Source organism: Strix uralensis, chromosome 4 (assembly GCF_047716275.1).
Source record: "Strix uralensis isolate ZFMK-TIS-50842 chromosome 4, bStrUra1, whole genome shotgun sequence".
Taxonomy (NCBI): Eukaryota; Metazoa; Chordata; class Aves; order Strigiformes; family Strigidae; genus Strix; species Strix uralensis.
In genome coordinates, this window is record NC_133975.1 from 57,594,481 (window position 1) to 57,606,322 (window position 11,842).

Genomic DNA, 11,842 nt, shown 5'->3' on the forward strand with positions numbered 1-11,842 from the left:
TAGATCTAAACCATCTTCATGTTGAAGAATGTGTTTCTTAATGGAAACCAAATTAAGGTTATAGTATATGATGTCCTCTTGCAAGGATCACACTACACTACTACTTCGTTACTCTAAACATAATCGTGTAAAGATCCTAACTTCTTAGATCCCATACATACAGTATGGAAGTGTCATTGAACTCTATTTCATGTCCTAACAGGAAGAAAAACTCGAATCCAATTTGCAGAATCTGTCAACCCTGATGGCACCTACCTACAAGAAGCTTGCACCTGATGCATATAACAACCAGGTATGCTGGGGAAAAAGGAATTGGAGCGGCCATGCAAATAATCTGATTTTTACCACACTTCCCAATGCTTCAACCTTGCACCAAACATTATGTACATTTTGTGCCAGCATTCCTTTGACATCAGGGTAAAGACAAATGGAAATGAACAATTCCACTTAAAATGCTTTCAAAAGTAAACCCCACAGAATTCGGTCCATTAAATAGAACTAATCTTTTCACCTACATCAACACAATAAAATTACTTCACACTTGAGCAGAACTCTTCAGCTCTACAACACAAATTTCTGGATTTAGCATGAGTCATCAGCCAAACTAGCAAAACAGCCATGAAGATGGTGTGAGATTGGCAACAGTGCCAGAAGGCAGCGTATCATATTGCACTCCAGTCCCGAAGCCACAGTTTCAGTTCTGCTCTCTCAAGTGGCAGATTAATTTAGTTTTCACCAAAATAGCCATTACAAACATGCTTTTAAAGCAAAGTTTCATCTTTGAACACACTCAGCCCTGCACATGCACACAAGTGCCTGCACCAACATTCTTGCATGAGGGATCACGCAAGCATATTTTCTGTGAAGCAGTGTTCACAGATACTAGCGCATTCAAAGCTTTTATGAGGTTCCCGGTGTGGCTGTCTCTCATCTGCGTTCCTTTACCAAGCGTCTTTCAGATATTTGCATCAAAATTTGACAACATACCCCTTGCAAACGCTTAACTGTTGGCCTTCATTGTTGTCACTCAGGTTCACTACCATTACAAACATTCACAGAATTTATAGTCTCCAAACTATCATCATCACTGCAAACCGAGATCTTCTTTCCTTCCTGTTGACAGCATTATGCTGTAGCAACCAGCATAAGATGGATTTTCAATTGTAAAGGAAACAGTAAACTGACACAAAACTATCTGTTTTTATTTGCTGTAAAACTCACTCCTTTACTGCATATTTAGTAGCAACTAGACAGGGTAAGCAGATTCAGTGCAGACTTATCCAATTTCACTTACCTGATCAGATTATGTTTGGAGATTCATTATGGAGGAAACTGTGGCCACGTGCCCACTAGCTGTGTTATCTGTCCAAATATCCGGGAGACATTCTGAAAGAGAAGAAAGGAAGAGGAAGAAGACAAAATGAGGGAGTGGTGAACAATAAAATGGTTCTTTGCTTGGACTGTTTTACTTCTCCCACAAAAATTCGCAATTTCTTTTCTCCATGTAAGCTGTGGTCCTGCCTGACACTTTTTGAAAATACATGCTTTTACAAGTTTCAGTTTTTACCTTGTGTAATAAGGCACGTGTATAACTTGTCTTATTTCAGGGGTTTCATGCAGATCTTGTATTTGTGGGAAACTGCGATCAAGCAATTATCAGTGGCTTTAAAGAGAGATGATCGAGACCTAGTTTGTATGGTATTGTAAAAGGTTCTAAAGCCAAAAATCCCTAAACCCAATCCCCCTTTGAATCCTGAAAAGAAATTCCAAGTTCCAAGATTTATTCTAATCCAAGTCTGGATTGCTACTGGATTAAAATCTAGAATTGGAAAGGGTCTGGTTTTCCAACTGGACCCAACCGAACATCTCAGAGAACAGTTGTACCAGTACACTTTAATCAGACAATTACAGTCTGGCTAACGTTTCAGACCACTCTTGTTTAATTCCAAAGAAGTTTACATCTTTCAAGTTTTGGTCTGCTTTTATTTTCAGATTCCAGGGGAGTAAATATTCCAAATTTTAAAAATAAATGTCTGTGAGCAAACTAGACATTTTTTTAGTGATCTTGGATCAAGACTTGGCAAAACTTCTAATTTTACCTTAACTTAAAAGTGTAGATTTTTTTGCATTCACTTGAAAGATTCAGGAATTTCAGCAAAGCATTTTACAAATGTGGTTTCATTTTTAATTTTCAAAATAAAATATGAAATTGTCATTTGTCTAAGGCTTGATCTTCCATTACTAAATCCTTCCTTTTTGTGTAATGTTTACTGCTGCGTTATCAACTCTTTGTAAAGCTCCTTAATAATGAGTGCACGAGTAGAAAGTACTGTCTTGACTGATTTATCTCTCTTTTTGGTCAGGGGTTAGAGTTGTACTTAAGTTAGTGAAATATATATTTAGCGTGCCAAAATATTACAAATCAAAAAGTAAATTATTATTTTTCTTGAAGTCATTCCGAAGTCAGTTTTCTAAAGCCATTTTCCCCTAATAGCTTGGTATATTTCCAGTCTACACAAACATATCACTCAGTGCCAGACACTGAAACCATGCACTGTATTTGTCATGTAAAAACACCAACCACTGGCAGAGAATCAAAAGTAATATGCAAGGAGGAGTATTATTGGCCAATTTCACAATCACGCCAGAGAAGAAGGTAAGAGGGAAGAAAGCAGCAAGGAATGAAATATGGATACGAAATTGCCATCAAATTGCTTGATTTTATTTGCCTTCAAGATCTGTATGTTGCCACCTCTAAGATGTTAGGAGACTTGCATGTTGTCACGGTGGAGCATTCAGTGCTGATTCCATGTACTGAAGCATCTAGCTCAGTTGCAGTGATACCTGTCATCTCTTTCCAGATCGAGTATGAACACAGAGCACCCGAGTGTCGCCTGGGTTTAAAAGAAGGTCGCCCATTCTCAGGGGTCACTGCCTGCCTGGATTTTTGTGCTCATGCTCACAGAGACTTGCACAATATGCAGAACGGGAGTACACTGGTAAGTCCAGGATGCATATAGCCTCCTTACTCCAGCACTAATTTCATATATTTAATTCATTATCTCCCATCTGTTTAAATTTATACTTGCATAATGCAGATTGCTACAAAAAGAAACATTAAGCAGTGATCGAGCTAACTTACTACCCCCTACACAATTTTTCATTCAAATGAATGAGACTTATGGTGTATTAAAGAAAGGTTTAATATAGAACTGGTAAAAGGGAAACCGCGGAGACAATGGAAAGAAGATCCCAGCAGGGCAGAAATGCCTGTTTCAGTGTTCCTGATACAAAATGCTTTATGTTTGTCCTCTTGAAACACTTTTTTCTAACAACTTTGCATTATATCTTCTAATAAAATAGAAACAAATAACTTCTTTCTAGGAGAGTTTTGGAATTTGTGGATTTCATTCCTGCTTGGGACGAGCAGAAAGTCTGCAAGCCTTGCCATCCTTTGTATTGTACATACACCCTTTATACTCTTCAGTTCTGATCTCTAGCATGTACAGCAAAGGTTCTGTAGGAGATACCAGAAAAGCGAGCTAGTTTTCAATGTGTATTGTATTATTTCTGTTCCCTGCCTACTCTCTCTGTGACAATACAGTTGGGGTAAACGTGAGAACAAGTAATCATCAGTTTTGAATAATCATCATGGTTGTAATTTGAAGCAACTCCCTAGATTCACAGTGCAGTTCATATTACAACCAAAGAGAATATCTAGTTTTTTAATACAAACTAAATTTTTCCTGTTTCCGGGGTCTAATTTAATTGACAAGTCAACCACCACCAACACAATATATATTTCTAGTCAAGCTTTCTTCCCCAAACTGGCTGACGCAATGATTTTGCTACAGAATATGTCTGTATCAGCATCTTTTTCCACTGAGATCCTCCCAATACCTGTTTTAGCTGGAGCTAACACAATGAGCATGCTGCATGACACAACAGTAACTTCCTTAAATCTTGTTGTTAACATTACAGTGTCTTGCTCCTTTGCAAAGTCCTGGAAGTTGCCATTGTAAGGGGGTGTGAAATACAACAGCAGTGTGTTATAGTGCACTCTATTTTGAATAGGTAGCTAGCTAATATATTATAGTGAAAAAATCTTCAGATGAGTACAAAGTCCCAGGTTCCACTGTTTTAGCTCTCTGGCCACGGTACAATAGATATCACAGTTTATTTCACATTAGAATAATCCCTAACTATACTGTTCATCTCAGCACAAGTACAAGAAGGAGGTATATGTACACCTTCTGTTTCTATTGTCCAGCAGAGCAATGGAAGAAAGGAAATTGCAGGCTTGTTGTGCTATGCATAAATTGCATAGAAACTTAGAGTTTACAAATAGCTTGCCATATGCCAGTGCTGACAGTGGCAGGGCAAGGTAAAATGCACAAGCTAGTATTTCAGATCTCTTCTTCTCAGACTGGTTTGAGAGAGTTACTCTAACACACCTCTCTGACAGGTTTGCACACTAACTAGAGAAGACAATCGTGAAATTGGCCAAACACCAGAAGACGAGCAGCTCCACGTGCTCCCGTTATACAAAGTCTCTGATGTGGATGAGTTTGGAAGCACTGAAGGCCAGGAGGAGAAGAAGAGGAATGGCAGCATCCAGGTCCTTACCTCCTTTCGCCGAAAAGTAAGGATGTTAGCAGAGCCTGTTAAGACATGTCGGCAAAGGAAGCTAGAAGCAAAGAAAGCAGCTGCAGAAAAGCTTTCCTCCTTGGAGAATGGGTCTAGTAAAGCTGAAAGAGATAAGTCTGCTGCAGCACGCCACAAGCAAGGCAACTCTGAGGCCGCAGGTCATGCAAAGCAGCTAGCAGGTAAACACATGAATCTGATCGGGATCTTTATCAGCAGTGGTAAGCTTCCTAGAAATCAGCACCTTTATAATGAGTCTCAAGAAAACCATTATTCTCAGCCCAAAAACATTTTAAAGTAAAAAGGAAAGAATTCTTGAAAGTAAATATCAATACTTCATATATATAAATACTAGAGTGCCAAATTGTGGTCAACTCTGGAGAAGCAAAAAGAGAAATCTGTACGAGAAATCTTTTACTGTTGGATGGTTAACACCTGCGGAAATCTGGTGCGTTTGCAATCTCTGCTTGCCATCCAGTGTATTGTAAAGTACCTTTAAAAGACTAGTAGTGCTAGAAGCCATGAAGTGTGTGATGATGCTGCCAAAGAAAGAATAACCTACACATCACTCACTGTCTGCCACTGTTACAGAGAACCTCCTAATTTGAGGGGATTCAAGCCTAACCTCTTTATTTGTACTCTCCACTTCAAGACCAAAAGCAGAGCAGGTTTTTCCTTAGGGGAGTAAGAGTTTAAAAACCCACTAACAATCCCTGGCAGTTCTCATCAGTAGATTTGAGAGTCCTGAGCAAAGGAGTTCATCACAACTATTTTATTGTTACAGCAGCTTTCTCAGAGAGGAAAAAAGCGATACATCCAAGGCCACCCAGAAGGTCACTGAAATACCTATGAAGAGAAGTCAGCTGTCCCATGACCCAGGCTAGGGTTGTAACCATTAAACCATGCCATTTCACTTTAACAAATGATGTTTTTGCTCTTATGTCTTCAGTTAATTTCACTTGTTACTGAACTGTTCTCCCTATCAGTGAATGTGACCATTGGTTTTTTACATAAAGCTAGGGATGGTTTTTGGAGACAGTTCTATTAATATAGATGAGAAGAATTATTTATTTTTGGGGAAAAGGTCGCCTTGTGCATGGCTGTTTGGGAGCACTTTGATGCTCCATTTCATGGGCTGCTTAAATGATGATTCAACTCTGGATTTTGTGCATGTGACTCTGAACAGATTGCACTGTCCTCTTTTTCCCCATTGCCATTAGCATCTGATCTCACTGGATACATGCCAAAAAGGATGAGTAGCCTCAGTACTTATTCAGCTTCTTAAAGGATGATATTTGAGATATGAGAAAGGGACCCTCTGTTAATGTATCATATGATATACTTTTCTTAGAAATTTCATAGATAAGTATCATGAAAAGTCTGTAAAGTATGTAGTTTGTTGGGGCTTTTTTTTTTTTTAAAAAAAAGCTTATTTGTTGTCTGGTTTTTTTTTTCTTTCACATCTACAGATCTTTTACGTCTTTCAGGACCAGCCACACAACAACAGCAGCAACATCAACATCCACAGCGCACTCTCCCTAACAACCCTCAATCAAATTCTATTAACTCTTACTCGGGTTCAGGTTCTGCAAATCTCTATGTAAGGTTGCCTAATCCAGCCAATGCTTATCCAAGCTCTTCATACACTTCAGATCCCTATGGAGGGTCCAGTCCCATGAACCTCTATACAACCTCATCACAGCCTGCGGGGTCTTATTTGAATTCTTCCAGTCCCATGAACCCTTATTCAGGATCATTAAGTCAAAATAACCAATATCCACCCTACCAATGCAATGGAAACATACCTATGGACAACTGCCCCTCTTACTTGGGCTCCTACCCTTCCCAGCATCAGCACGTGGACTTGTATAGTTGCCAGAGCCAAGACCATATGTCTAAACTAAGTCTACCACCCATTCAGACATTATACCAGCATAGGTTTGGGAATAACCAGAGTTTTGGTCCCAAGTACTTGAATTATGGAAACCAAAATATGCAGGTAGACTCCTTCAGTAACTGCACCATTAGACCAAATGTACACCACGTAGGGTCTTTTTCCTCTTACTCCACCCATGAGGCTGATGGCCATTTTATGGAGATTGCCTCAAGGTTAAAATCTAATCTGAGTAATCCGAGCATGGATTATGCCTCCATGAGTAAAACTGGTGAACATCATCACGTGCAACCCCCTACACACTTGGCACACGACTACCATTCTGCTCCAAGTATGTTTAGTGGTCCTCCTAATTCACTGCATCTCCCAAATAAGGATAGTGAAATGATTTCACATGCAGTTAATGGTTTATCTAACATGCTTCCAGGTCAAAACCATGATAGGACTACTCCCCAGGGTGGTTTAGATAAAACTGATGTGCTGAATCCAGAAAAAACAGAGGATCCCGATGAAGTCTGGTCAGATAGTGAGCAGAGCTTTCTGGATCCAGAAATTGGAGGAGTGGCAGTTGCTCCATCTCATGGGTCAATCCTCATAGAGTGTGCAAAACGTGAGCTCCATGCAACGACTCCCTTAAAAAATCCCAACAGGAACCATCCCACCAGAATATCCCTTGTCTTTTACCAGCACAAGAGTATGAATGAGCCAAAACATGGTCTGGCTCTGTGGGAGGCAAAGATGGCTGAGAAGGCGAGAGAGAAGGAAGAGGAATGTGAAAAGTATGGTCCAGACTACGTGCCTCAGAAATCTTACGGCAAAAAAGCAAAGCGGGAGCCTGCTGAGCCACACGAACCCTCTGAGCCAACGTACGTGCGCTTCATCAAGTCTCTTGCACAAAGGACACTGTCGGTCACCACAGACTCCACAGTAACTACATCTCCATATGCCTTTACACGGGTTACAGGGCCTTACAACCGATATATCTAACTTCACACCTTTGTTGGTTACCTCATTTGAAAAAACACCTTGTCAGTAGGGTAGTTCTTTAGGTTTTGGGGAAGGCAAGGGTGGAGAAGAAAACAGTGTTTTTATGAAACTCGTCAGTGGAAAAAGCCTCAGCACACCAGCAAAAAGAGGTAATCTCACTAGCGCACTTATTTTCCACTGATTTTTAAGTGGTCACAGATGGCACGTAGGAAACAAGACCAAAGCATCCTATGCAAAAACAAAAACAAAACAAAAAAGTGTTTCACAATTTACATTTGAAAACACTGGCTCCATTACTGAAAGAGATAATCTGCAAATGGATTTTTTTTTTTTTCTTACAGTTTTGCACATCTGTGGCCACTTTTAATGTCATCAAGTTTGCATAGTCATGGAACAGGAGCAAAAAAACCCTAAAAAAAATAATACTGTAGTATTACAACTGCAGGAATCTTAAAATAACATCTGGTGCTGAATCTATGATGTACTGAAATACTGGAATTATGGCTTTTTAACATGCAGTTTTTACTGTAATCTTATTAGTCTCTTGATTTTATTTAACAAAGTAGATAAGTATAAAACATAATGAATAGACAGCAAAACACTGAATTTGTTTGGATATTCTAAAACCATGGTGCTATCTAAGAGAATGGTGTCTTTATTTTAACAGTCGAACAGTTAATGCCTTTATAACAAAATGTCGATGATGTAGTCAAGTGTTCTTCAACAACAGGGAGGACCTTTTCATTCATGTATGTATTGAATTTACCTGGTGTTAAAATAAGCTTACTTTTTAACATATGGGAATTAAAAAGACCTCTGGATTTTGCTCATCCAGTCAAGTCCTAGAAAAGGACAATAAAATATATAGAGAGATATTTTTTTTTAAATAGTGTTTCAAAAGCACTTTGTCTACCTAAGCTTGGCAACTTGAACAATGCTAAGGTACTAAGACATTAAAAAAAAAAAAAAAAGAGTTTACTTTGATTTTAAAATGCAAAGATAATTTTTTTAAACTAAAAAAAGCTTTTAAATACTTTTGTTTTAGCCGTGCATCTGCTAGTGGGCTACATATCCATTTTTAATACAGTCAGTTACAGTAAAAATGGGGCTTACTGGATATAAGGGAATACTTTAGTACACAAAACACATGTTTTTCTGGTGCTCATCTCACACAGCTATACTGTAAACTGTTTTCTACAATTATTATGACAAGTTCATTGCTCAAATATGTACAGTTTTAAGGAAAGAATTTTATATTAACCACAGGTAATAATTAGCAGCATGCAACAGACTACAACTAGTTAGCTTGGGCTTCTGCTGTTTTTAAAGATCTGTACGCTCTTCAAATATTGAATGGCAGATTGCTTTTGTGTTGATAATTATGTACATTGTGGTGTAAGTCATTTCTCAGTGCAAGTGTCCTCTTTTCCAGGAAGATTGAGCAGACTGATGCCTACACAAGATGAATGAAACAGGGTTAGTTCTGTGTGATTCCGTTGATTAAATAGAAAAAAAAAATAGGCAGCTGGCTTGCTGTGGTGGTTTTAAATCATTAATTTCTATTAAAAAAAAAGCAGGAGAGTTGTATAGTAAATTAAATTGTAAACAAAACTTTTTTTAACGCAATGCTTTAGTATTTTAGTACTGTAAAAATATTAAATCTATATATATTTGGGTTTTGAGCTGAATTCACATCATGGTGCTACTCAGCCTGCTACAAATATATCATAATGTGAGCTAAAAATACATTAAAAGGTTTGAGTGATGTTCCTACTTGTCATATACCTCAACACTAGTTTGGCAATAGGATATTGAACTGAGTATGAAAGTTTATATATTGTATACCATCTTTTTCCCCAATAGCCTTTGAAAAAAACAAACAAAAAAAAACAAAACAAAAAAAACTCTCAATACTTGACATTTTAGCAAGTATAACTTGAACTTCAACTTTTTTTTTTTTTGGTTCTAAAAATTCAGGGATATTTCAACTCATGTTCTCCTATGCCAACGTGTCACCTGTGTGTATGTAAAGCTGTTGTAGGTTAAATATATTATTCTTGGGTTTTTTGTTTTGTTTTGGTTTTTTTTCAGGGATTTAATCTTTTCTTTTGAATCCCTTCTCTAATTTTTCTTGTACATGTATTGATGTAACTAAAACTAATTTTGTAAATTCGTTAGCTCTTTTTATTGTAATGAAAGTGTTTAAGAGATTTAGAATGTTTTGCCTGTTTCAAACGAATAAAAAGAAAGTAGAATGCACTGAGCTGATTAAAGGGAAAAATGTAAGGCAGGGGTTTGGCAAGTGACTGTTTGCTAGAGTTGTTCAAGTCACTCTCTAAACAAGGCTTCTTGGATACTGTAATGAAAAAAATATGAAAAGGTACAGTCAGTACAAGGGCTTCCCTAAACATGCAAACCTCCATGTCCCAGATATATCTTGTGCAATATACTGTAAGATTAAGTTTGGTCGAAAGAAATTTTATCTAACAGAATCACAACCTAACTCAAGTAAATCAAAGGAGGCCTTTGGGTTTAACGGTCAAATATTTATTATGGCAATTTTGTTTTTTAATTCTCAGTCTGTGACTTTACCCACTGCATTGAAACAAAAGTTTCGCCTTTTTTAAAAAAAAAAAAAATTATGGTTATATGTCAGATTAATTAAATCATTATAAATCTTCATCTTTTGGTGATTTTTTTTTTTTTTAAAGTCCTGCATTATTTGTGTAATCCATAGTAGATGTTTGGTTAATATGCTGTGCACCGTCATTTGCCAAACTGCTGGCAGCAGGAGCAGGAAGCTTAGTTGGTGAATCAGTTTTGTATTGTAAATACCCGAACTGTAATTTTTGGTGTACAGAACCCTGCCTCAGTTGGAACGAATGACAAAGCAGACATAAAATTGCTTGTATAGGATTATCAGGTTGACTATAGCCATACTTGAAGATGCTTCTGAGTGGTGTCAACTTTACTTGAATGAATTTTTCATCCTGATTGACGCACAGTGGTATAAAGTTCACTTCTAAAGCTAGTGGTTAACTTGTGTAGGAAACTTTAGCAGTTTGACACTAAGGTAATGAACTTCTGTGTGCATTTTCTATGCTTATGTTCTACTTCTTTTTTTTTTACTTTAGTTTCATTCATTTTCATGAAATGTTTGGTATGTCTATAAAAAGAATCCAAGGATGGTTATAAATACTGTAAGTATTGTAATGTAATGCAGGTTATTTGAAAGCTGTTTATTATTATATCATTCCTGATAACGCTGAGATGTGGGTGTTTTTAATAAAATTTATATTTATTTAATGCACTCTAAGTCTGTCTTGCAGAAACTTATCTTTCCCTGTCATTTTTATCAGCTGATAACAAAGCCAGCACAGTGAAACATGGCCCCTAGTACCAGCTACAGGTCAAGAGCCCCAGGGAAACCGGACAACGGTTCTAGGGTCCGGGAAAACTGCTAGCCTGGGGAACTTAAATCTAAAACTGTTATAAGAAGTGGAGGAAGTTGTGTACTTCAGCAGCTTAGAAATTGAATGCATCAGCTGATACACCAGGACAACCCAAACTTCTCAGTGAAACAGGCCCACCTCCCCCCAGGTTTAGCCCACCTCCATCTTCCCCGACTCAAGCATCACACTCAAACAAAATGCATCACTAGGGACTTCCAAACAGGAGATCTAGATGTCACATGTACTCCTAGTCCTGCTTTGACTCTTGCCTCTAAGGGGTTGGGATGCTAGCTACCTAGCCCAGGCTGCTGCTCAACAAAATTGGTGTTTACAGTGAAGGAGGGAGGCATTTTTATGGGCCGGAAGAGTGCGTAGAGCATTGCTGCTGGTTTCCTACCAGTGTTTGTGGACACAGATGAATATGGCATATTCATTGTTGGAATTTCCTTACCGCTCAAGTGACAGCCACAAATGCACCCCTGGCAGAGGCAGGACAAGGGGGAGACTCTAGGGGTTCATTGGTTTGGTTGGGGTATTTATCTCTACCTGTTTACGCATTTTTTCAGTTGATTTCAAATTCCTCCCAAATGGTGGGATATTTCAACAGATAGTAGTATTGTGCCAGGGGAGGTTCAGATTGGATATTAGGAAAAATTTCTTCACCAAAAAGGGTTGTCAAGCATTGGAAAAGGCTGCCCAGGGAAGTGGTTGTGTAGCCACCGCTGGAGGTATTTGAAAGACTTGTAGATGTGGCATTCAGGGACATGGTTCAGTGGTGGACTTGGCAGTGTTAGGTTTATGATTGGACTTGATGACCTAAAGAGTCTTTTCCAACCTAAATGATTAAGAAACAACAAAATTATAA

At 38.2% G+C, this 11,842-nt stretch overlaps 1 protein-coding gene across 2 annotated transcripts in view; it reads left to right on the plus strand.

The window, feature by feature from the left end:
- TET2 (tet methylcytosine dioxygenase 2) overlaps positions 1 to 10,841 on the plus strand; it is a 75,621-nt gene extending 64,780 nt beyond the window's left edge. Inside the window, exons 7-10 of one of the 2 annotated variants that reach the window (XM_074866856.1) lie at positions 203 to 292; positions 2,862 to 2,999; positions 4,466 to 4,826; positions 6,114 to 10,841. In XM_074866856.1, the coding sequence (XP_074722957.1) occupies positions 203 to 292; positions 2,862 to 2,999; positions 4,466 to 4,826; positions 6,114 to 7,525 (2,001 nt within the window). In that variant the 3' untranslated portion in view covers positions 7,526 to 10,841. The remainder of the gene's footprint in view (positions 1 to 202; positions 293 to 2,861; positions 3,000 to 4,465; positions 4,827 to 6,113) is intronic. The other variant, XM_074866857.1, reaches the window with a different exon arrangement.
- The last annotated feature ends 1,001 nt before the right edge of the window (positions 10,842 to 11,842 follow it).